General features: G+C 40.9%; 1 protein-coding gene across 3 annotated transcripts in view; it reads right to left on the bottom strand.

Moving 5' to 3' along the window:
* Nucleotides 1-27,417, bottom strand: part of MYO9A (myosin IXA) — a 181,283-nt gene that overhangs the window by 87,348 nt on the left and 66,518 nt on the right. For all 3 annotated transcript variants that reach the window (XM_054836978.1, XM_054836976.1, XM_054836975.1), the window contains exons 4-9: nucleotides 25,047-25,109; nucleotides 23,655-23,754; nucleotides 20,822-20,878; nucleotides 16,522-16,619; nucleotides 13,764-13,890; nucleotides 6,131-6,220 (exon numbers count right to left, since the gene is read on the bottom strand). In XM_054836978.1, the coding sequence (XP_054692953.1) occupies nucleotides 6,131-6,220; nucleotides 13,764-13,890; nucleotides 16,522-16,619; nucleotides 20,822-20,878; nucleotides 23,655-23,754; nucleotides 25,047-25,109 (535 nt within the window). The remainder of the gene's footprint in view (nucleotides 1-6,130; nucleotides 6,221-13,763; nucleotides 13,891-16,521; nucleotides 16,620-20,821; nucleotides 20,879-23,654; nucleotides 23,755-25,046; nucleotides 25,110-27,417) is intronic.

A 27,417-nucleotide genomic window follows, 5' to 3' on the forward strand; every position in this document is an offset into this window, starting at 1 on the left:
AGGTTAGCTAATTGAGCCGGCACAGACCCAGGGATGACGAACATCTGAGACAACGAAAGGATGGAGCAAGGCTGCACAGCCCTCAGCAGACAGAAGACCTGGGCTGTCATCTCCTGCTCTACCGTCACACTAAAAACATGGGTTCGATGCTTATTACCCTCTGCTTTTTAATGCGCTTAGCAGATTTTCAGGAGATTGAATATTTCTGTTGGCAAATCTGACCTGACTCGCATAAGTAATCATTAACTGATTTCCCATGGACCTATAGCTGCACGTATTTATGCAGAATAAAAAGCATTTCACAGATTCAATTGCATTTTGGGTACAATTAAAGATAACATATCTTTTTTTTTTTTTGTGCCCCGCAACCTCTGTTTGCAGGGACCTCCCTGGACGTACAACCCAATCCCTTTCAATTCCTCTGGTTTTTAAGACAGTAATTTTCCACTTACAATTAAGTTAAATACAAGACATATTTATGGTGACACTCATCACCTCAAACAACCAGCTCCTAACAGTCTTCTGAACTTAAAGGAAGGGGAAAATGAGGTTACTTCTTGCCCAAGAAATTGTCTCGCATCTTTTATTTCCCTTCTGTTGGGCATTTTCACATCAGCCTTCTTCTGAAAGTGTGAATTAATTCATTAACTAACTCTTAGGGATAAAATGTCCTTGGTCACAAATGGCTGAAAAATATAAAGATGTTAAAACAAAGCCTTTTGCAAAGTCATTCGCTTAAGAAATGCCAACAGAACTAAGAGGATTCACTAACAGATCTATTTACTTTGATAACGAGTTTTTCCTCATCTGACGAAGAACACAGAAAACGCCAGCCTGAGAAGCAGAACGAATGGGATGAAAACAAAGCGGGGATGGTTGAGGAGCTCAGACGTGGGGCTCGTCTCCGGCGCGATGCAAAGGGGGAGTGAGAACCACCAGTCAAGATGTTGAATGGATTTGAGAGAGGTGTATGACTGTGTTAGCCCAGGCATAAACTAATGGCCTTGGAGCCTTGCAGGAAGCTGAAATGGAAAAAATCTGAATTCTTTGAATTATTTAGATAGAAGCAGGAAGACAGACATGGCCCAGAAGGGCAATTCCTTGCACAGAAGCAGCCTGAAATGATGCTCAGATTACAGGTAGGAACAAGAGAAAGATTTTTAATCAACCCCAAGTTCCCCACAAAGATTTGATTGAAGTTCTCCTGCATCGGCTGCATGTTTCCAGCTACTGCCCTCACCCTGCATGGATACACCGTGATTTCTCTGGAAATCCATTAACTGCTGCTAGCTCTGTTAATTTACCATCTCACTCCCGATAAAGACGTTAGCAGTTGTTTTGGACAACAAACCTAGACCCCTGAACACAGCTGAAGCCTTTCATGTCCATGCAGCCTTTTTTCTAAGTTTATCTACAGCGTAAAGCTTCTAAACCTTAGCGCTAGACCAAATTACGCAGTCGTTTCAAACACTGCATTAAAATACCATCCAGCTACTAAAAAAGGAAAAATGAATGGTTCCAGGAGGCAGTTCTGTGGCAGACAAGCCAGCGTGGCTCTGAAGATAAGAGGCAGCTGCCAGAGGTAAATATAAGCATTATTTATGGATGTGGTGTCTTTGCTCATTTAAATTTCGACAACCGCTGGAGACACAGACCGAAAGCGGGCAGGCAGCTCTCCCCGCAGGGCTGCAGACGCATGGGGTCTACAGTCAAGCCCACGTTTGTCATCGGTGCCACAGCAAGGAGGGGTTGCGACTACAAAGGAGCGTTGATTTTTACCTTCAAAACCAGGTTTCTCCTTAATTTCAGAAACATCAGTAGCTCCAGGGACACGGGGCCGTACCCGAATGTTAATGCCAAGGTCAGACACAACCTCTTAACAATACACCGTGATTAACTGAACGATTAGAAAAACCTGATGGCACGTGACGCTTTGCAGGGTCTTCCTGCAGAACAGCATGCTCATTCCATAATCCCTATAATACCCCAAGGACAGGCACTGACAACAAACCAAGAAACAACAGATCACCGCTTGAAATGGGAGCTCAGTTCACAACAGTCTATCTGCTCCTGGCTACAGCTCTGCTCGAGCAGGTGCTGCTATCGCACATCTTGTATCCTCCCATGAAAAACAGAGTAAAACAAAATCTGTACGTGCTGGGAGGAACTCGCTTAACTGAAAGTAACGGCACTGGCAACTGCTGGTACACAGGAGGCAGTGCTTTTGCTTTGTTGGAGTCCTACCTTCTCGCTGGACTTCAGTATAACATTTTAACCCATTAACCTGATTTAGATCCTCCAAGGTCATCCAGCAGAACAGTTGGTAAGCAGACGAGACTCAAAAAGTCTTGACTCAAAAAGTCTTGACTTATTGACAGAAACAGAGTTGACAAAGCCAACGTTTCTGCCTAACGTAAAAATGGCACGCAACCCATGGGGGCAAAGCCCAACGCAACCCATGGGGGCAAAGCCCAACAAGAAAAGTCTTGGGTAAAGAAGTACAATATGAATTAATGCAGAGGAGATGGTTGCTAATTGCAGCGGTCATCTTCAACACCGTAGGCTTCAGGCTGCTGGGATGTCCAGCTGCAAGTTGTCCCCATAAATACTATTCAAGGCCATTTTGCAATACCTTTTACCCAAACATCAAAATATGTCAGAATAAAATATCTAGTTTTACATAAATTACAGCAAAGATGAACAGAACAAACCCAGGAAGAGAGCCTGATACAAATTTATAACTGTCATGAAGGAGAACGTTTCAAGCGAGGAGTTGCCAACTGCTCAAACCACTGTTTCAAACAAAAAAAAAAAAAAGAAAAAAAGAAGGAAAAAGCCTCAAACCACAGGACAGTGTTTCTAATCAGTGTACAATAACAACACAGCGAGCAAGCATGCAGACAGAGAGGAATGCGGCATCACTGCAAATCCAAAAGCATCCTCTCCGTGCGCTTGTGGGGCTACAGCTCGGGAAAACGGAAGGGAAAAGGCTTGACTTGGTCTAATAAAGTCCAATCTCAGCTCTGATGCCTCCAAACCTCTGAAGGAAAGGATTTCTCCAGGCCACCTGCATCTCCTCTGCCTGTTCAAGACTATTAAGGGGAGGTGACAATTGTCACAGCAGGACCCTGAGGTTACAGGTCTCAGAGGAGCTGGGCTTTGATCACAGAATGATCACATTAGCATTAGCCATTTCACGGAAAGTACTTCCACGTTGAGTTGTCGCCCACGTATATTCCAACACTGTTTGATGAAAGGGATCAGTAAACATCAGTCTCTGTGCAGAGCACAAAGTGAAACAAAGCCTGGACCCCTATTAGCAAGTCCAGCCACCCCTACTCCATACGCTACGTGTCTCTAGTATGGAGTAGATGCACGTAGGAACCTCATTCAGAGCTCAAGAACCCACCCAGAACCTAAGATCTCGAGGCTTTTTACATAAGAAAGTTTATTTCAAATTAAAGCTCCTTCTAATTCCACGCTAATAACCCGAAATTCACAAAGAGGTAGAAGACAAGCAAGAAACCCACGTCTTACAGGTGCCTCAGAATCTCCTCAACAACAAACTCTCCCGCTATCCTGAGCGATCCCATCAGTGACGTTGGAGGTAGAAGCCCAACGTTACATATTCCCACTTCACCGACAGAGTCCAGTAATTTACCATTTCCACTCACAGTTTAAACAGGTTTCAGAACCAAATAAAATTTCTTAGAATTCCTCCTTTTGCTGAGTTTTTGCTCTTCTTTTAATAACTGCTACACTCTGCAGGCTGCCTATATAAAATTGTTTGAGGCCTTGGAAGGCACTTGGTAGATCAAAGCTGCTGCTCTTGATGGTGTAAAAAAGCAAGCTTGTGCCAAAATGACATTTTTACAATCCTTTTTTTGAGAGCCACTGCAGTACAGTCTTTTCCAGACAAATTCCACTGAACCTTTCAGTGTATCAACAAGCGATGCAAAAAAAAAAATAAAAATAGTTCGAGCATTTTAGCATCTGGAAAATAAAGTGGCTGCTACATACATTATTGCTTTATCAGGAAAGGCAGCTGCCTATGAGTTATAGGAGTCGTGGTGGGTCAGTCATGTCTGAAAATCCTCAAAACCTCAATCACTCCATCCATTTGAGCCAACTATAATGCTCTTTTGTAAAACACACATGAAGCACAACCAGCCCATTGGTTCCCAACAGTCCAATTAGTCATGAATCATGGGATTATCAGAAACCGGTATTCTTTGTAAAGTCCCAAAATATCAAATGAATCCTACTCTTCCTCCCTGATTCAGATGGATCCGAATTTAAGTGACCTCTCCTACGCCCCAAGCCAGAGGAAGACCAGGAGAAGACCTCGTATCGTGGTGAAGTTCCAGCTAAAGCACCTCAAAATCTGCTCTTGTGTGTCAAGCATGAGCAAGTCAGTGGTGAAGCTGCTGCCAGCGAGAGGTCACTGTCAGATAAAATTTGGTAGTCGGGATGTTAATGTTGTAAGGCCAGTGATAGGCGGTGCCTGTCTTTTCTTAATGCAATTCACAGCTCCTAACGAAATGATTTCGTCATGGAGATTACATCAACCTTTCCCACTAGAGCCTCATGCTCCTCTGTCTTCCCCCACAGTCGCCACAACCACCACACCCTGATCTTTCATTTCTTTTACCCAGATATCGGCAACAAAGCTTTATAAGTGTGAGCAGAGATATCGCCGAAAGCACTTTGGAAATTCAAGCTCGGCCATTTTAGGTAGCAAGAGGGGCTCTTTGATCTCAACGGAAGGAGCATCTAGGTAAGACTGTTCCAAGCTGCTCCAGTACAAAACCTGGTGGCCCAGGTTAAAATATTACAAGAAACAGTTTAATCCAACCTGCTGATTTTTACAGCGAGGTGATTGAAGGTGCATTGGCGCACGTTGTTCCATCACCACAGCTGTTGGGAAGTAACCTCCAGCAAAAAGGACGGTTGTACTTATCTTCAGCAAAGGGATGGTTGTAGTTATCTCTTAAAATTTTCTAGCAATTTCTTAAATCTGTGCCCAAGCCACAGGAAAAAAGTACAACTATCACATCCATCACAAAGATGCAATGAGAGCATTCGTGTGCCCTTTGTTAGGGGAGATTCAAGCCTTGCACAAAGACAACACTTAACTTTTAAAGATTAAAGCTCAGTAACAGTTACCGAGCTTAAGCACGCAATCTCAAAAGGAGAGAAAAGATTTTTTTATTTCTTTTTTGCCCTGGGAGAAAAAGAATGAAAATATCTACAGCTGACCCTAATGACAACACATCATGTGCTTATCTATTTGCGACACAACAGACTGCTCTCAGAGACATTACTCAAGATGTTGCAAATTCTCATGCAACCATATGACAAGGGGGAACCGAGGGACCGAGATATACTTGGGAGAATATAAGGAGAAAACAGAGGTATTTCTGTTTACCGGCCACCGAATATAATTAAAAATTCCTGAAAATGACATATTTAGAAAAAACATGTGCTTGCTGACATCATAATCCTGACACAGCCCCTAACAGAGGACTGACAGGTTTCACGCAGTGCCATCCCCACGGTTAGCAGCGGCACAGACTACACTCAAGTTTGAGAGTGGTTGACGGAGTTGTGGCCGCTCCAAAGCATCACGTGAAGACCCAGGTAGTGAGAGGTTTGAAGAAAAGACAAAGGGAATCTTCTACAGAGGATCTCCAGCTCCACCCGTACAGGAACCATGACTAACGTAGGCACTTAGGACCCCACCAAAAATATCCTGGAGGTCTTAGGTCACCACTCTGCTGCAGGATGAATCAGTGCTACAGTTTAAGGAACGACGTACGAAGATTACTACATAACTTGTATCATATACACTCAGCAACACACCATTCTGCTTTGGAGAACGCTTACACAACCGTAAGTCATCAAAACAGTGAAAGACTATCACGGAATAACGTGCAAACCTGCTTTCCAGGAACGGCGTGGAAAGTAAAGTCAATCATTTTCTAGATTTGTACGCATTAGCTTCTCCTCTCTTATTTTTACTTAAATCAGTAAAAACTGAAAGAAACTCTACTAGAGCTGAGTGTACATCTCAAAGCATTGAAAACCATCCCAAGAGTTGCCCTTTTAATAATAAGCATCAGGTACAGACCTCCGCTAGTTTGTATGGTAAGATCAGCTTCTCTCCTACTGTCACTGTCTTTCTGGTAACCAGGGCCTCAAACAGCATCTCTTCTTTCACCTAAAACAAAAATCTTGACGTTAATGATTATTCTAGGAATACTTTTTTTTTAATCTTTTTTTTTTAAATAATTATAAATGCAAATGTTTTCATAAATTTAAAATTTATAAATTTAATTTAAAAAAAAAAACTAAAACGCTTTTGCCAGTCTTTGCGGAGTTAAACGTTCAATGCATAAATACAAGCTAGCCATTGGGAGGAGACAATTCGGCACATAAATCCAACATCAGAAATCAGACACTGCGGTATTCAAGGGAACCTGATTTTCTGCATTCAGTCACCACATTTCTAGCAATTTCTCACCGGTACTCTTCATTCCCGGTGCAGCTCCTCCCTCCCACGCTTTTCGTTGGCAAAATAAGTCAACTTTCTAGTGTTGTCAAGATGACATCACACAAATTACTCCACACAAAAGCAAAATAGTGTCATCAGTTTAAGAGATATCCAAGTGGAGGGGGTGGTTTTTTTGGTGTTTTTCAGGGTAGGGAGGAATTAGAAGGAGGAAGAAACCTTTCGAAAAGCACCTGATATTTACTTTGCTATTCACACCTGATAATTACTCCCTAAAGACGCCAGTTCCTGGTGAGGCAACAATCTCTAATCAGCTGTAACAGAAACCGGTTTGCAGAAAAAAAAAAAATAATCAGTTGTGTAAATACAGACACTTCAGCAAATAGGTAAACGGTGCCGACAAATTAAGCAGTACCGGCCACGAATTGTCGGGAGAAAACGACCTCGTCTCCCACCAGATTCAAGTCCCACTTATTTGATATCCCCTGGAGAAATTCAGAAGCATGCCCTCTCTACCAGAATAGATGGTGATACACTTATACTTAAGCTAGACCTAAATACTTTGAGTCATTGAGTGCTCTTTGCTAAATTTCAATGTCAAAAAAGAAATTGTTAGTCCGCGTGAAAATCTTTGAGCCTGGAGTTCGTAGCTAAAGATTGATCCGGAGATGATGTTGCTTGAGAAGTCGCACTCAAGTCTATACAAGCTGCTGATCCTAACTGAAGGACTCCATGCAGACACCAAACCTGTTGAGAACATCTCTGATGAAGACTAGAAGCACCACATCCACGTTTCTGAAACCATCCACGTTTTTATCACGGGTAAACCATTTATAGTTTGACGCGGATGATGGGAAACTCAGTGGTTTATGGACTTTGACTTCTTACTAGTTTAACCCAATAATTAGCCAGAAGAGCAATGCAAACAAGCCAGCTGAACCTAAGAAATTTCGCAAACCATGGCAATAACGGTGCCATTCTGTAAAGAAAACTAGTACTTTCTATCAAAAATACTGTCACAGAAGTGATAAACTCCAGCGCATTTTTATGTAACTGACTTTCCCTGCAAAACCCACTAACAAGAACTTGTTGCTGTGGTGTGGAAAGCAGAAGACACCAAGTCACCTCTATATGACCTTCACCTACCAGCAAGGTCGGCATCACTGGAAAGCAAATGTCAACACCTTGAGGTTCATTTCATTTGTCCTCAGTAATACTGTAGAGCCCCCAGTTCCTACAATCCGATTTCACCTTTCTAAACCAACTGGTGAAAAAAACCACCCAGAAATCCACAGCAAGTTTTCACCTTTGGTTTCTGTTCCTCTCCATTCAGCAAAATGGCGATTTATTATTTATTTTGTTTAATTTCAGCTCTGCAGACAAAACGCGGACACTATTCCGGCAGCTTGTGACTGCAAGACCGTCGGCTGCTCTCCCTTAATTGCGCAGCTTGGAACAAAATTGAGTTTTACACCATCCGATATCCCACTTCAGGGATGCTGTGAACCCGCAGCCAGCACGTCGGCTTTTTTTTAATTATCAAAGGCAACAAGGCAGAGGGGTATCAGATGGTTACTAATCAAAACAGTCCAATGTAATATTCCTAAACAGCTTAAAAGCTTCCAAGTCCTGGATTTGTCAGCAAACACAGGGATTTCAAATGGTTTAAACAACTACCCGCGCCATCCCTTGCCATCCCCATCCAATGTTCACCCTGGTTTCCTTTTCCCTCTGCTCTCCTGATGGATGAGACCTGCAGATGTGCACCCTTCACCTCCGGATCTGCTGCAAGCCAAACCAGAGCAATGGCACCGAATCATCTTTTCATACAAAAATGTACAGGAACATAATCCCTGCGCTTCCCCAGGTTTCTCCCTGCAATTACCACCTGGTGGAGCTTGATCTTTTGATTGCTTCATCACCTCTGAGAGCCAACACCACAGGTACAAGCCAAATTAACTTAATTTTCATTTAAGGTCGCAGCTTGAAGGTAGCTGAGACCTGATGCCAACGAGGAGCCATAGGAGCTTTCTAAAGATAAACTCGGTGCGTGCTGATGACTAAGGACACCTGGCACATGGAGATACTTGCAGCTTCCCATCACGTTCATCCTATGCTTCCTCCTCCAGTAAGCATGAGAGACTAAAATAAAGACAAAAACCATCCTAGCAGATTAGCAAAGAGGAAAACAGAACTTATTTCTTTAGTTTGTGCCCTGGGAGTTACACTCCTAAGTTACGCTTCATGGATTTTTTGCTTTCTGGTGCTAAAGGGCAAGTCCTGCTTTCTCTCTCTTAAAAAAGCTACACAGCCTGTAGGAGTTTATATCTTAATTACAGGGACAAAATACAGATTTAAGACTTCACTGCCACATGCAAGTCGAACCGACGCTGAGAGGTCTGGATGACTAGAGCTCTAAAACCCAGCGAAGGATGACCGGCAATGCCGCCACAGCTATAAACGTCAGCGGAGCGTGGCGGGGAGCAGACAGCCGGCGGGCTCCCGCAAGGGCTGGGCTGGAGCCAAGGCAGGCGGAGATTGCTTCTCCAGTAATGCTGGGGTATTATGTTATAGCAGCTGAAGAAAAATGAACCATTTCCAACTTGAGAGCAAGAAAACATCGCTTTTTCTCTGTCGTCCCATATTTGAGAAAGGGATTACAGTGTTGAGCGCTTGTTCAGAAGCTGCCTGGTGTGGAGTAACAGAAAATAAATTCAGATTTCCATCAGTTCTTCTTGAAAAAGATCTGAACCTTTTCTTCAGACTTTCTTTCAAACAACCAGAAAATTATCTGACTCAAATTCTGGCTCAGAGCTCCGCATGCGATGAAGATGTCCCTGCTCATTCCGGGGGGGGCTGGACCAGATGATCTTTGGAGGTCGCTTCCAACCCAAACCATTCTGTGATTCTATGATCCCCAAAACTTCATCCGGAAAATGGATCCAGAAGAAAAGGTTGGATGCAAGCCCTGGCTGCCTCACAATCCTCACCCCCCCTTTTGCTCCCCAATTACTTTCCAAGATGTTTATCACGTAAGGAGCACGATGTCTGGGGGATCCCTCTGGGAAGCTGAAGACAATGTTTTAGTAGAAAAAAACCTGAGCACGCAAATCTGCCACGAAGGTAGACATCAGCTCCAAAAGCTAACATCATCGATGCAAAAAGAGATCTGCCAAAACTAATTTAGGACACTTGATAACTTCTATTTACCTTCATTTGCATTGATATTGGTTACCTAGCTCTAAAAACTGAATATAAGACTGCTCTATTGAGCGAAGATAGAATTTGTCTTCCTTACTCATTGCTCCATCCACAGAAATAATTTAGTAAAGTAAATAATAATATAGTAAGTTAATAAACATACGCAACCAAAATGTTCTTGCTCTTCTAATGGGGAAAAAAAAGTCTCTCAAGGTGAACAGACACTAGGCCATTCCTAATAGATTGCTTTTGTTAATAAGCCCACAAATGAGCCTTCCCAGGTTTTTCCCCAGAAACACAAAAGTCTTCCCCAGTTTTACACAATCCTTTATGATTTCTGCAGAGGATCCACGATATCTGCAGCACCCGCGCAGGACTCCACGTCTGCTCGATCCATCAGGCAGCCTTGACATCACGCTACGGCACGGTATTTCAGCAAAGTTTAAACAAAGGCTGTGAAAAACTTGCCAAAAGCCTCACATAATCCACACGCTATGTCTAGTCTTGAAAAAAAAAAAAATAAAAAAATGGAATCAGGGTCTTACTGTAAATGTAACAATGATCCGCAGAGTCTGGCCAAAATCCTATATTGCAGTTTGCTTTTTCAACAAATGCTGGTCTGAATGTTTTAATAAAACAAAACCGCATTGGGCGGGGTTGTCAGTATCTACGAAAAATCAAATCTGTTGCAGATCATCATCTCCTCCCAGATTCCTTCCAAAAACCTGCATATTAGCTTCATTTTACAGGGACGCAAATCTCATTATATAGAGGAAGGACAGTTGTTCAGGGTTGTTGCGTTAACTGCTGCAGCAGGGACGTTCCCCCTGTTGTCCTTAGAGGCTCCACCGCAAACCAGCTAAGCTCGTGATAATTTGGGCCAGACTTTCCTTCGGAGGAGCAAAACACCTTAACTTTGCTTAAATTTTTCATTTCAGCCAGGCTGTTTGGTCGTCTCCTCTCCATGAAGGCTACCGCCCCATCGGTGCTGTGCAGGAGGACCTCTGCATCCCCTCTCCTTGGCCAGTCTCTCCTGCTTCTTAGAACCTTTCCACCAAGTCCAGCTGGACTTTTTCCTTCTCTTTTCCATGTCAAATCCTTGACTGAACAAATCCAGTGAGTCATTTAAGGAAAAAAACCCAAACCAAAGTATCCATCACAGCAGAGCTGAGTTCTTGCATCATTTTGCTATGCTCAAGACCGTCTTGCCAAACACCCAGTGGCTGTATGAAAAGAAGTTAAACTATTTGTCAACTAATATTATTTTTATTCCAAGATAATTTTTCAGTCTGAGCAAATAATGCCAGGATCTAGAGCGGATTAATAACTTTTTCAAGTCAATTCGTATTTTCAGCAACAATGGTGTGAAAAGCAAAACTGTACAGTGTTCAGTGACCACAAAAAAAAAAAATAGTAGTAATAAAAATAATTACCCAAATGAGACAAAATACAAAGTGTCAAATGTTTCAACCAATATTTTTGGTCTCTGGCTGAGAAGAATTCACTACACTTAATTTAGAGAGTTGTAACTAGTTAACTAACAAAGTGCAATGGATGCTCTTTGTGATGATGTTTCATCTGTTTCAACCCTTTTGGTCAAAACTGAGCGAGAATGACAAAAGATTTATTCAGGTCTGCAAAGGCTCAGCACTAGAGAAAGAGAAACTAAGCCTCTTCTGAAAATGAGATCATTGGCTTTATTTCAGCTGATTGGGGAGTGGGTCTACCAGAAACTTTACACTTGGAGGCAACCAACGTCTCCAATTCCATGGATAAATTACCACATAAATGTAACTTTAAGGACAAGCAACACCACTTGCCCAAACCCAGCAATGTATTTCATAAGATCATACCCAAGATCTGCGCTGCCCTGATCTAATTAACAAGCATTTTATGCTCTATATGGTCATTTAGCTTGAAAAGAATTACTCAGGTCAAAAGAAATGTACGCTAGATTCTAGGGCTTTTTCAAAATGGTGAAGTTTAAAAAAAAAAAGTATATTTTTTTACGTATTGTTGACACTATCTGCAAGTGATCATGCTATCCACGCTCTGCGCTGTATCAGACCACGGCACTAAGCCACCCTTGGGTCTATACGGTTCAATCGATGCTTCATTTCACACATACACACGCAAAAAATAACCCAATACCTTCCAGCATGCAGATGTTGCAGAAGAGTTTGTTTGCAGAAGAAAGCAAGGGCAAAGACCCAAAGCTTGGAACTTTTTCAGATCTCTAAGTCACTCTCTTATTCAAAACTTTTTTAAAAAACGATTACTTCTCTAATGACTTGGCGCTCTTGCTATGGCCATTTTTAACAGGGTAAGATCAACAACATTCTCCTCCAAACTCATATTTTCCTTCTGTTTATTTCTGCAATCTCCAAGGCCAAGATGCAAAGAGCATCCAGCTGCTTATACCCATATTTTACAGAAGCTCTCCACTCCCTAAATTCAAAACATTAATGAAGTGCTATGAAAATCTGAGAGCGCCGATTCCCAAGTTCTGTAAGTAGTGAGATAGCACATCAGTTGTTTAAGGAAAGCAGTGAGAAGAGCATCATGCGTACGCAAAATGACAAGTTATTTTCTGATGCTAGCATAAAATTAACAGAAATTAACCTTCCACGCTGTCCAGCGAGTACAAAGAGATAAAGGTAATAGCTGTTTTAACCAACTACAAGTATGACATTTCGGTAGCCTTTGGAGTTACAAGTGGTTTAGAGCATTTCCAGAGAAGTGAGACTGCAGGGAGAGTTTCTGGCCACCTATATTGTTTAGTCTGGAGAAAAGGAGGCTGAGGGGAGACCTGATCGCTCTCTACAACTCCCTGAAAGGAGGTTGTAGCCAGGTGCGGGTTGGTCTCTCCTCCCAAGTAACAAGTGATAGGACAAGAGGAAATGGCCTCAAGTTGTGCCAGGGGAGGTTTAGATTGGGTGTTAGGAAAAATGTCTTCACCCAAAGGGTTGTCAAGCACCGGAACAGGCTGCCCAGGGAAGTGGTTGAGTCACCATCCCTGGAGGGATTTAAAAGACGTGTAGATGTGGTGCTTAGGGGCACGGTTTAGTGGTGGGCTTGGCAGTGCTGGGTTAACGGTTGGACTCGATGATCTTAAAGGTCTTCTCCAACCAAAATGATTTTATGGTTCCATGATTCTATATCCATATCAAGAGGTTTTGACTTCAGCTCTTGAACGTGGAAGACAGGCGCAGGACAAGTTGGCTCACTGAAGCGAAGACTTTTCTCACGAACAAGTAATACCACAGCTTCATAAGCTGCTCGGGCTAACAGGACAGCTCTCGCAAGAATTTACTTAGTGTTTTTCCCTGATTTACAGAATTGGATACAGCCCTGGGCCATCCGGGCTGAGACCTACAAACCCTTCCCAAATGATGCTGGCACAGCAGTGACTCATGGAGGACAAAGTGCTTTAGGTAAAGGGTCTTAAACAGTAGACAGCATCAAGAGGTTCCCAAAAGAACTAGATAAATGCATGGATAATAGGTCTATAAATGGGTACTAAAGGGATGAGATGAACCCTTCAGCATCTCTGAAGCAACCTTTGTGGATAACAGGGTAACAACAGGCAGCAAAATACGGCGAGCGAGCTCAGCATCTCCTACAGCCAGCACCTGAACCAGAAGAGTGGGCTGATGGTCTGACAGTTGCTCCAGTTTCTTATACAAGTATTGGAACAGACATGAGGAGCGTTGGGGAATTTTGGTGAGCTGATGGTCAACAGCTGAAGAAACTATTGTGTTGAATGGCAGGTTTTCATTCCACCTAGAACTAGTTTGCAATGTTTCAAATTTTAATCACAGAAACAGTGTTTTCAGTCAATTAAACCTGAATCTGAAAACTAGGGGAAAAAACCCTATCATTAAAAACCTCATCGAAAATCTTTATAACTTTTCACTGGCAAACATGAAGAGCCCATATTAAAGGTTACGCAAGAGAACTTACCCTTCAGTGAAACTGGAAATAAATTCTATTGTAAAACAGAGGTGGCTCATTAGGTGTGAACATCACAGGATGGAAAACGAAGGCTTACCTCCAGCAGGTCCGACACAATAGGTAGTATTTCAGGGTTACAAATATCAATGGAGTCATCCCGGTAAGTCTTCTTTTTGTAACGGATATTACCCAGGTGTAGTATCGCCGACAAGAGAGAGAAAATTCTAAAGAAAATAGAAAAGTCATTTTCACTCGGTTGTTTTTTTCTTAAAGCTAATGAAAAAGCAAACCACATCCCCGAAAATCCAAGTGTCATCTTCGTATTTGACTCATTCCTCTAATTTTCAATCCGAAACAGTTTATGTCCCAAATCTCCAAATGTTTCCTCAAAAATGGTGCTCAAATGACGCATCTAATTTGCCTCGTGTAAAAAATATTTTCACTTATTCAAGTACCACACTTCCATTGATATGGCTTGCTTGAAAATTATTCAACACATCAAACCCATGGTTATAAAATGGCACTCCAAATTATAAGAAAAAAAAGAAATCCTCGAGTAATCTAGATATCCAGACTAAATATCTGTTGTGCCTAAATTAAGGGTAAGGCTGGACTCAGCCTTGCAGGGATCCTTCTCAGTCCCCTGGCACACGTATTTATCACCGTCTCAGATCTAGTCCCGGATAGAAAGCCCACACAAAAAAGCATAAATGCTTTTATAATATATAAGCAAACTGAGACAGAGAAAAGATATTACACGTCAAGTAAATTTATCTTTTTTTTTTTTTTTAAATTTGATCATTTTTAAGTGATTTCCTCACTCCTCTGAAAAAAACTATTCTAAAAAACTAACTCTGAGACTGTTGAGTCATGGCTGACTTCAGCAACAAACTGTTTGTCCCTATTTCTACACTCTCCAGGGAGCTAAAAATGACTAAAATCAAATTTGATTGCTAGCCATGCCACCAGCTTGTCTGGACAACACACCTTCACCTCTCCAAGCCGCCCTTCCTTATCTCTAAAACAGGGATTCTGATTCCTTATCGTGAATTACAGGGATGCAATTATAAACATTTCTCTTCTGTAACTCTTGCCACAAAGGTGAAACCCCATGTTTTGCTATAAGCAATCACTTCTAAAAGTATAGTAATACTTAAAACGTCCTTCCTTTTTATACTCAGCTGAAGGTGGTTACTTATTCGTGTTACAGTTGTACAACACCAAGCAGAATAAATCTGCTCGTATAGTGAAGAACCGGCTATATTTTTTGACAAGCAAAATTCACTAAGAGAAATACAAAAACTTTTGTGCCAAGAAAAGTTATTGCGCAGTAAATTGAAAGAGTGAATTTACTGTGACATCCAACTCCGCTCAGTCCTGACGCTTACTGATTGCTTTACTCCATCAATTAAATTCTTTTGCTGCACCCTAAACAGGCTTGAGAAAAACTTTGTTGCTGAAACCTGATTCTTCAAAGACAAGGAGGCCCGCTGACATAAATTTACACTAGAAGTACGTATATTTGGGTTTATCCATGTGTGTGGAAGGGAAACAGAAAAAGCAGTCTTAACTTCATAATGGATTTGTTACAATTTAGGGATAAAGGATGAGCTCGGGAAAAAGATCCTTGGCTGGGTGAAAAATTCTTGGTGGAGAATGTCTCACAGTTAAAGGCTTCTAACTGGTGGCTCAGATACATGTTAAAAAGCAAGAAAAATGGTGCTGAAAAGAACAGGAGGTATTCCACCCAGTTGCAAAAAAAAAAAATTAATATCAATGTTATATGTTAGCATCTTGAACGCCATTTACCCAAGGTGATGAATAGGGTTCCAAGTGCCATTAGTACAAAGCAGTAATTTTCTGTTCCCACGTAAACCTCCAGGATTTCAGACGGAGAGAACCGTGATCATTCAATTCTTGTTTGAACATTTTGACTCAAAAAAGTACAAGATTTCTCATTGTGTTCCAGCTATTGATGTGCTTTTCAGCAGTACTGACAACGTCAAAACCATACTCACTTTGAGGTCATTTCTTAAATACACATTTTTCTACGCCTGCTACTAACCTTAAATAACATATTTGTCAAATTCATTCAAACCTACTCAAGACTTTCAAGCCAATGATCAACACCAGAGGAATTATTTTGTGGTTTCAGTTGGCGACAACCCTCATGTCAAGCATGTAATTCCTTGCTATCAGAGGAAGGTGGTATTGCAACCCAACTAAAAAGTCCAGTTTTTCAACCAGCACTTCCAGTGAATGACGTGAACGAAGGCCAGTTGGAAATGAGTCTACAGAACCAGCAACTGCATGCAAAGGATTAAGTATGATGACTAATAAGCAGAATTTCTGATTAAATCGGGATCTGGATTCATAACGTGCAGAGTAAGGCATGACTATTCATGAACAGTTGAAAAATACTTCCAGGTGCCAACTTCGTGCCAACGCTCCATTTGCATAAAGAGAATCGTTAGCTATAGTAATGATGGGCATATTTTGTTTATATCATTAAATTTTGCGTTGGGTTGGAAGGGATCTTGAAGCCCATCTAGTTCCAACCCCCTGCCATGGGCAGGGACACCCTCCACTAGCCCAGGTTGCCCAAAGCCCCATCCAACCTGGCCTTGAACCCTGCCAGGGAGCCAGGGGCAGCCACAGCTTCTCTGGGCAACCTGTGCCAGGGCCTCACCAATTATTCCTTCTCACCAACCCGATGTGTTACGTAGAGCTCAACAGTTACGTTAGCTCAAGTCAGGAGAATGATCTCACTGGTTATGGAGGTTACATTAGTTAACATAACTAATTAATTAACTATAGTTAATCTCCAAGCTTATCAATATGGAAAATAAACTCACTGCCTGCGAGTCTTGGGAAGAAACCCCACCATCTCCATGGCTAGTTGTAACCGCTCAAAGTCATGCTTCAAGTCCTCCCCTTCCACGGAAAAGCAGTCCTGTTGGGTTCAAACAGAAAGATTAAGCACTGAAAGAAATTAAGATCAGAACAGGTCCAGATGGCCAAGTCAACACTTCATAAATATCATTTAGTGATCTCCATGCCTTTTATCAGCGACTAGAACATTTCCAGTCTGGCACTGGGAAATGAGATATCCACGAGGCCCCACTGACGTCATGGGGAATAACCGTGGCGGATTACCCCGACAGCCAGCCCAGGGACAGGGGGATTCACAGCACCATAGCAGATATAGCGAGAAACAGACACACAATACAACAGCAGACCAGGATTAGCTCCAGTGGCAAGCCACAATTTTTCTTCTTAAGTATTAGAAAGAGTAGGCATAATTAAAAGTTTTATTTTTTTTTAAATATTCTTTTTTAAAGTTTGATTCTTTTATTTTATTTTTAAAATCAAGCTAATTAGGAGAATCTGCTTCTACAAGGACGTTATGGAAAAGCTAACCAGAGTCCAAATTTCAATCCAATGATTATTTATTATGTGCACCAACATTTTGATCTTTATCACGTTTTTATCCAGCGTGGTGAGATGGTCTGTCAAAGGACACTACATCTCCACCACAAATGCCTTGCTTTGAATAGTCTGGACCTCAGAGAGGACCATGTTGGTACACCTTTCCCAAAACAGCATTTTTGGCTAATTTTTCCTTATTTCCTAGGCTTAACCGCGAACGCAAGAGGTGAGTCACACCATTCTAAGGGTATGGCGAGAGCTCGTCAATGGGGGGCAATTAGAATACAAAAAGGATGTGAATTAACAGCAGGATGAAATATGTTACACATTTACAGACAGTTTATTCCACATTAAGACCTGTTCCGTTAGGAGTTCCTATAACTAAAGAGGAAGAATTCAGTTTTAAAATAGAATGCACATAATTTCACGTAAAATATCAGTGAATTATATCCTGCATAGGAAAGGGAAAGCTTTAAATATAGTTTTCACTAACTTTAACTACCAAGACATTTTCTAAAAAGAATTCAAAATCCACTACATTTTACATTTCTTGGAGGCCAACGTGACTGAAGAGTTTGTTTTTCAGATGATCCCCAACCTGACGGCAGTCATTGATACTTTCAGGGAAATCCGGTGACATTCTGGACCCAACTAATATTGACCTGCACCCGTAGTTAGGGAACACAGTTAAATTAATGCTCTTTAAATGAGTATACAAACTCTTAATGCCAAGTTCCTTTTGCTCTGGCTCACCTTGCCCCCACCCCATGGGTTATCGATTATTCTCTCACTTTGTAGCCCATATTTAATAGTTTTTCCCATTGCTGCCTATAAAAATTCAAAATTAGTTGACTGTGCATCACACAATATAGTGTTATCTTAAATCTCATAATATTTTACTAACACTTAAATAGAGACTTTCTACAAGTTCATCCAGGTATAGAATTTAAAAATTGCAGCTGCATTTACAGTAACAATTAATTAAGCAGCTGTATCCACATGGTTTCTTTTGGTTGGTTGTCTGTAAATCATATTTCCCAAATGAGCAAACGTGCACAAACTAATTCTGAAAATCTGCACTAAACAGAGTTACATGAATATTACAGTAAACGTCATTGAACAGGTACCAAGTAGTCACAGGATGATGATTGTTACTTGAAAAGACACTTGCACTCACTTATAGTACATAGAATAAATCATAAATATAGAATAAATACAGAATATATAGAATAAAGTTATTTTATATTATCAGCTTCGTGTCTCAAAGCACCTATCCCCATTTAAAGCCTCACAACTGTATATTCATCCCACTCCGTAGCACCATTACAGCTACTGATTATGGGGAGAAATTCTTATTTAAGATATTTATTTCAATATAGGATAGTACTCAAACAGAATTGTCATATTCCCTTGACTGAAAGCTATAGAAGTTCAACTAGACAAGAAAATCTAAATTTTTTTATCAATGGTCCTCCGGGACAACTTAATATCGCACGGGCAAAGTGAATTTAGAGACGTTGAACGGAGTCTTGAAAATGACCCATTTTAACAGACGTATAAGCTGTCTGTGCACCTTATCCAAAGGAACGCAACAAAGACAACTACACTATATATCAGTAAGATCATCAGGGATCAGCAATGGAATTATTTACACCATAAAATATTGCGATAAGAAGTTGTCCCTCCTAAACTCAAACCTGACCCAACCAGCTTCCTTGAGCACTACACATATGCTGAGAAGGAGTTGGAGAAGGTTTCTCGCCCACTTAGGTGGGACCTGGAGGCTGCAGGACAAAAACGTACCCACAAATTCTGCAAATAAGTCTTTTTTTAAACTTTTTTAAAAGATACCAAGTGTCGCTTTTAGTGGCACTCCGCATTCCGGGAGACAATTTCATTTTGTGGCACCATTCATCCAAAATTAAGTCACGAGTCAACAGCGAAATACCATAGACAACTCCGAAGTAGCACAATCTACGCCAACGGCAATTTAATTAAAGATTTACATAACAATTGCCAAACTCATTAATCCACATGGAAAGGCCTTTTGCAAATTATCTACTTAAAAGCAGATGCTCTCTGTAGTGTTTCAGCTCTGTACTGTTTCCTAATGGATGATAAATGGATGATAATTGTAAAAAAAAAAAAAGGAGTTTCCTTGATATTAGGGCAGACAGGCATTACAAAGTCCATGCCCACAGACCAAATTCATCGCTAATATTCCGCCGGGGCAATTAGTTTCCCAGCAAAAGTGAGTCCCCCGCTTGCTATCGTCACGTTGAAGCAATCCATGGATTTCCATGGAAAGTTTAAAGAAGAAATAATAAATAGGGTTTCTTTATAAACCAGACGTCTGCAGCGGGTTGAGTCCGTGGTTAAGGAGAGAGGTCCAGGGTATGTTTAAGAATGAATCACCAACTGAAGCAAAGATGTGATTTACCACGAACATCACAGAAATCGATCCTGAGCAAAATAAAACACCGGATAAACAGCCAAATCGTAACGGCACGCAGTTTTGCTGGAACGTGGTAAGTCCCGAGCTCCTGAGCTGGCAGGGCATTGTCGACCCCTCCAGGAGAAGGCGGCAAATTTGGGTTTTTTTTTTTTTTTCATTTTAATTCCCAAGTAAATTGTCCTAGCCCGTTCCCTTAAGCAATTAAGGCCTTTGCAACATGGCACGGTGTATCAAGGTATATAGAAAAGCATCTGCTCTTCACTCCCTGCTCTTGTAGGACCTCTAAGAATGCTCAGGTATTAAGGATGCTAACACAATATTCAACATTTTTAAACCTTGGGGGGTTAGACTCCCCTTCCCTCCTCCCCTCCTAAGGATTTCGCAGCTGAAATCTTGCTGTTAAGATGCTTATTTAGCCCAAGTGAAACCCAACTCCTTCACAGATTACCTCTGACTCTTCCAGATGCATCAGCTAGAGTTGGGCAACCATCAAACACACGGCAAAACGAGCAGGAACAACATGCTGAAATGAAACATGCTTCCCCGTGCAAGACAAAACCAACAGAGACCATCACGGGACACACAGACACCCAAAGCACGTCGCCAACTGAAGCCACCGCCTCCGACTGGGTTGCGTGGGAGAAGCTGGGGAAGGGGGAGAAGCTTCGCCGTTCCCTTTTCTGGGGTCAATCCATTTGGAAAGGATGATCATGTCAGCAGAACTGTTTTTGGGGAAGGAATTTTTTTGCATTCCGAATAATATCAAGATTTGATTTTCTCGTAGATGTTTTGGGGGTATGGGTTTAGTTTTGTCTTTTTTTTTCCCCTGGAAGCTGGAGAGCAGATACACTGCTATCACCATCATGAACTCATGCATCTCTTAGGGCTTCAAGAGACTGATTTGCTGTTTTATCGGAAAGGAATTTCAATTTTCACATTGCTGCCCTATCACAATTTCCATAAATCATCAGGTATTATATCAAGAAGGAACAAAAAAAACCCCTTAGTTTGCTAAAACTCGATGACCATATCCAACTGTTGAAGAAGCTTTCCAGATGGAAGGAGCCAAAAAAGGGCAAGGGAAAAAACATCTGTATTGTCATGAGCTAATACACAAGCGACACCACTCCAGGCAGAGGAAGGGAGAGGGTAATTAACAGGTTAAACTTAATTTGGCTTCATTTTCTGCTCAGGTCTTGGTGCACCTAACAAATTCAAGTGAGCAACAGCCCCGCACCAGCAACACAGAAGACGCGGGTACTTGTACTGACCGGCTCAGAGTCATAGCAATAATCATCCCAGCTCTGTCTGAGGGGTTTCTTTGTCATCTGAAAGCAAGGCAGACCGGGTTAAGTAGCGTTCAGACCGAAAATAACTCCCACTACCTGCTCTTTAACCAGGGCAGCAATGTCGACTTTCCAAGTAAAATAATTGTTGTTATTCTGCATAGTCATTCTTTCTTTTTGTTTCTTTTTTTTCTTTTTTTTTTTTTTTAAGGTAAGATTTATAATGCTTTTGCACTTATGGGGTTCTCATTCCTACTTGCAGTGTTTTCACTCATGCAATAAGCTTAATGGATTTTAAGATCTTTTCTTTTTCTCCACGGTTGGAGAAACCTTTGGTTTACCTAGAGCTGAAGAGCTATTGATGGAAAAAAAAAAACCACAAACCACTGAAGAGCAGATTTTTTTGGTTCTACACTCAACCTCTGCTCTAGACACGTGTAAGTGCTAGAAAAGTGCAATTCTCCAACCGATTAGAAAGCAACACTTGAAAGCTTTTTAGGAACTTCTATCTTTTTCCCTGAGGATGGAGTTGAGAGAAGTCAAAGGACACGATCAGTCTCCAGGCTCAGAGAGCGGTCCTGAGATGGAGAGGACACGTGGCACCACAGCTCCTGATGAGCTTAAAATAAGGACTTCATCCTGCAAATCCCTAATTTCAAAATGGATAAATGTGAATAACCAGCAGAGAAAATATTCAGCAAGTTGCAGGGTATGCAATGGCAGGTACACCTGCCGTTGGTATGAGTTATGGAGAAGTCATCCAAACTCATGGGATAGGTTAAGTGAATTTGCTCTTAAAAAAAATTGAAATCTTTTTTTTTTTTTCCCCAACTTGCTCCCTGCATTTACAGATCAACAAAATACCAGCACATTTTGTTGAAATATCTGAATAGATTATTTCTCATCTGCAATGCAAAATGCACGTTTGTTTTGCATAACACAACGTGAGCTGAGGAACCTGGGAGAAAGAAAATAACGCTTGACTCAAGGATTGAGTCAGTCCCTGACTTAAGGGACCCGGTTCAGTATTTTATAGCTTTTCAATTTTAATATTTAATTTTTAGTTAAACACGTAGGTTCATTTCTGAGCTTGTTCTTTTTCCTTTCAAAAAGGCAGGGATTTCTCAAGGACATGCTTAAGAAGTTACTGGAAAAGCTCAGGGGTCGTTTTATTACTTTCCCCTTCTATGTTTCCAAAGTTTCTTTTCCCTGTTCCTCCACTTCCTTGCCCCCCCCTGCCTTTTATCTCCTTATTTTCCTTTTTTCCCTTGCTTGTAGGGCACGGGAGAGCTGTTACTGTATTGTCAGAAAGCCTTAGTATGAAACGATGCCCTGAACACATCTACAGGAGCCATTTTCCCATTGTTATCAGTGTTAAATGGTCTCTGTAACCCTAATTATTAAAAATTATTATAATAAAACCCCTAAAAATTCAGACCATCGCTCAAGCCAAGCCCATGGCCTGCTTCCCCTATCCACTGGACATAGCTCAGCATCCTTTCTCCAGCCTACTGGCCCACAGCATCCTAATTTAGATTAAAGTAAATGTTTCGACCTAAATTATCACATTCTTATTAGATCTATGCATCACACGTCATTGGATTTATTATTTTATTTTAAATATTTATGTCCTTGAACATGAAGCTGCTATTAAAAAAAAAAAAAAGGACTATAATTAATCGCAAAGTTTTGGACTAACATAAAACTACCGGATTGCCTAACAAAACCTGCGAATCTGACAAAACGTTCGATCCAAACAATCTTGGCACTTTCCCGCTGCAAAAACTGCAGCGCAGATGGTCGCGAAGATCACACCCCGTTCTCCAACCAACGCCTGAGGCACAAAGGCGGCAAGCAAAAACCCTTCGGCTCTTAGTATGTTACTCATTTGTGCGAATTTCCCGATCCTGCCAAGAGCGAGTGGGAGTCGTTAATATTACAATAGATTTTGGCTTTGATAACCCACTTTAAAAAGATCTTTTAAAAGCCCTGGGTAATTGAGACGTATTCTGGAGTTTAACTTATATTTCTAGAAAGACTAAAGGCTATTTGGATGGCACTGTGCGTCCAAGTTTCTCACCAGCTTAAATCACTCTTTATCGCTAATCGTGTTCCAGCTGCGAGAAAATTGCAATTAGTCAAAATCAACATATAACCTAACTACTCTTCCACATATTCCTACTCCTTTTTTTCTTTTTTTCTTTTTTTTTTTGAGGAGAAATCAATAAAGTCCCTATTCACAAGCATCAGTGGACAACTGCATCTTAAATACCTGAAGTAAATCACATCTTCCAAAGTATGAGTTTGTTTAGCCATTGGTAATACCTCACTCATTTTTAATTCACACATTTTCAATGGTTGCTGAGGGTTTATTTATATTAAACTTATATCATTAAATTCAAAGGATCATGCTAACAGCCAGCCATGAAGCTACAGAATTAGGACTACCTCATGCAAGACGTTATACCCTGAAGAGCTACTAGTAGCACACATTTTCCCCTTTTCTCCTACTCAGCAGACAGATGTTAATGAATAAATGACATTCACACAGATAACAGGTAAATTGTCACTGTTTCTCCCTTCGACAATTAAAACGAGAATATATTTAACATATCCCAGGTAGGGGGAAAAAAAATGGAAAACACTGATTTAATTTTTTCAAGACTGCCAATGTAGATTAATTTCCAATGATGGGAGGCTGCCTGTGGAGCATTAAGAGAATCCTTTTTTACTACTCCACACCTTTTCTTTATTAGCATTAAATATCAGCAGTAGAAAAGGCCAGGCCATGTATTGTATTCCTGTACAGTATTCCCACCTGGTTGAGGTAATGATATTCCTCAGGCTGCTTCAGATGAAACGCTGATCTCTCTTCCTCGCTCGCTCCTGCCAGGAGGTAATAAAATACGTGGTAGTTCCTGGTGACAAATGAGAAGGGGAAAAAAAAAAAAAAAAAGAAAAAGATGTTAAACTTCAAAACAAAGAGCAGCATTAAGCAAAGAAGCGCATGTAAAACTCATAACCTGATTTTCCAGCTTCCAAACTCAGAGCTGAACCTGTTTAGAAATGGCCCATACCCACTTTGCAGTGATGCAAAAGATTAAATTAAGTAATGGAGAATACGAACCCTCTTTTCCAGCCAAGGACATCCACTGCCCTAGAATATCCTTAAAGAATTCCTAGCCAATAGCGTCACATTTTCCTCAGAAACATGTGCAATGCCTACGTGTTTATTAGAATCAAAACACCGTATTTCTTTGCAATGTAGAAATTATTATTATTTATAATACTTTACTGACATTAAAAAAGGTAATGATTTTGCAGTCACAGTTCACTATGACAGAACGGAAAAAACTTCAATTTTTACGGCTACTCAAATATTCAAAATACTTGAATATAACTAATACTAAAACCACCCCAAGTGACGCTCCTCTGTTTTGCTCCAACACAACTCTAACAGGGATTAACGCTAAGAGTGTAGCAGAATTTCTAAAATTAATACTTTGCTTTTATGTTGGATGTTTTCCAAGAGGAACCAAGTTTAATCATCTTGCAACACCCAAGAGTACGTTTGTCAAAGACGTATGTGCTATTTAACTTCGGGATCAGCCCGCGAGCATTCGAGAAAACTTCTCGTACAACATCTGTCTCTAAAGAGAAACACAGAGTTGAAAGACCTCTAGAAGCAGCAAAATTATTTAAAATCAGAGTAACAATTACTGAGAGGGGAGTATGTAACAAATAATATGTTGCAATTGGGAAGGAACAATTTGCTTAAATTTGTTGTCTATATAATTTTAGCTTTTTCCAGAGGCCCTTCTGATGGCTTCAATGTCTTAAGAACTGTAAAACAGAACTTAAAGACCATCTTCCCCCTGTATCTATTTAATTAGATATTAAATAGCTTATAAGCTGCACAAAACCCCAAATGGTACGTATTAATCCATACGACAGGAATCATAAAGACGATGGAAAATGTAAGTCAAGGACTGTCAATAAAATAACGGAGTTTATTTTCCCTGGGCGGTACAATTCCTTCCTAAACAGCAAAATATAAAATCCATCATTTCTCTTTGAAGCACAGGGTTAGGAGCGTGAAAATCCTGATTCCCCCCGTGCCAGCTCCAACGGGGATTTAAGCTATCTGTGCCGCGTTATCGGCACGTATAAAAGTCAAAACCAACCCCGTAAGCAAAATATAGGCACCTACCGTTCATTGTGCTCCTGATAGACTAGTCTTGATTTCTCCAGGAGGTACTTTTCAACATAAGCTCTGGAAGGAAAAATTAAAGCGTTATTCATTGACCCAATATTCAACTTAAGTGAACGCAGCTTTACAGCTTAGTACGCACACATACACAAAAAAAAAAGTTTCAGCCTTGTTTCACTTAGTTATATAAATTTCTTCCTGGGCAGAACAAGCCCAATATTATGTTTGGCTTTTGAGGTTTTTTTGGTTTGATACAAAGCCAACACTAACTTAGATGTGAAAAACATGATCTCAGATGCGTTAGCCCAAGGGCAGGGAGCGCAGGGGGAAATTTTGACAGCAACGAAGAATCTCGGATACCCATTTAATCCAAAAGCAGCAAAATAAAATTGCTTGCAGACCAAGATTTGTGCACACAAGGAATATATCTGGGTGCAAAAGTTTGCAAGATCAGATTTAGCTGCAGAATCAGTCCCCAAATCACCATTCCCTCTTCCAGAAGAGCCACTTCTCGACAAAAATTTGGGTTATTAACTTGTGGCTACGGACAAAAAATAAACAATTGCAAAAGCTCCTTACTGGAGTTTACATTTTAGCCTAAAAGCCTCCATAATAAACATGTTTAATTTACACATTAAATACTTTTTTCAAGCTTGCAGAGCTAAAACAAGCTTCGACAGGTTTTTTTCTTCCAAACAATACTAACCAGTAATGATAGGGATTTAGAAACCGGAGTTATAATTGGCAATTTTGATGATGTAGCTGTGCATTTCCAGCTACAGACGCCCAGTGACGTGGCACCGACTTGAGCAGCCACATATGAATCAGAAAACCCAATGAACCTTGGGCATGGTAGGACAAGGAGGTGCCTCTATGCTCGCTTCTCCCGTCACAGTCACCAGACGGGCAAGACGGACCTATTTATTGCTTGCATCTCACTAATTCTCCCCTCCTTTCACTAAATATTGAAAGAAAAATAAATCATTTGCACGTGGAAATCATTGCTACTGGAAACAGCATATCTAAACCCCAATGGGACGCTCTTGCTGGTAGAAGAGAAAGACAGACAGCAAAGCAGTATTATTCTTCTGTATCATGTGCACCGAAAAGATTTATTCTTGTTTATTCCCTGCGAGGAAGCTGAGAACAGTCTATGGATATTCCTCACCAACAGGGTTGGGGTTTTTTTCTAGCCCCTTTTTAACCTGAAACAAATTTTTCCTTTCCAAGCCACTCCATAAATTCGTTGCAGGCTCGGTGAATGGATGAGGGAGGGAAAAAGGTATCAGCATGTCCCAGATCCCGCTCACGCCCCTGGGGAGCAGCTCCCCACGCTGCTGTACGACAACCTGGATCACATCCACCACCCTTGACATTTTATCCCTTCCCCTGTGATTTCTGCTCTTATTATAGATTGAAAATAAATTACTCTCATGAAATTGAGGTTGGAAGGGTCTTCTAGAGGTCATCTGGTCCAAACCACTGTTTAAAGCAGGGCAAATTATCATTATTATTATTGTTGTTGTTGTTGTTTTAATTATTATTTTAATTATTTTTTAAATTTTTGGGGCTAGATGCAACTAAGATGCTCTTCCAGTAAAATACTCCTTGCTTAGCGCAAAGGCCATCATGTATACATGTCCCAAGACGAACATATGCTCTCTCTTGTAACGGGATAGCAGATGTCTCCAAATGTTTTTTTTTTATTTACTCGTTGTCAACTATGTCAAATCTACCTTTAAGAGTAAAGAAAAGGAGTTCTCTAAGTATGACTTCGTGTCAAATACTCATTTAAGCGTGCTACAGAGCCTGTACTTACCATCCTGGGTAGCACCATCTGAAATCTGAGACTGAATTTCATATACAAATACCAACATGCAAAACACCCAAGCACAGCATGCTTGAAAGCGCCAGCCCGCGGTATTTGAGATGCGACCTCATGCCACCGCACAGATTTACCATTATATTTAATTAAAATGTCTCCTATCTGGCTCTTCTGCAATTTTATGGAGCATGTCAGATCTTGAGGCTTTTGATCACCTTATGAGGACCAAACGGGTTGTGAAGACCTTCCTCCAGAACTCACTTATCATCGAACAGGACATAATAAATTCATAAAGCTTTCTGGGAACGCGCTTAACTGTAGCCATTGCTCACGCTCCATCAATTTTAAAGACATCTTCAAAGACTTCATTTCGTGGGGTGGGGTTGGCTGCTTACTAAATCTCTCGGCTATTACATCTCTTAAGTTTAAATTCGCTTCAAGTTTGGGGTCATTATATTCCTAGGGTTTGTAAGCAAATATCCCACTGCTATTTTCAGCCTACGAACAGAGCAAAATTCTGATTCAGGGCCGCAAATTACGGTTACA

The sequence above is a fragment of the Grus americana genome, chromosome 10 (assembly GCF_028858705.1).
Source record: "Grus americana isolate bGruAme1 chromosome 10, bGruAme1.mat, whole genome shotgun sequence".
NCBI lineage: Eukaryota > Metazoa > Chordata > Aves > Gruiformes > Gruidae > Grus > Grus americana.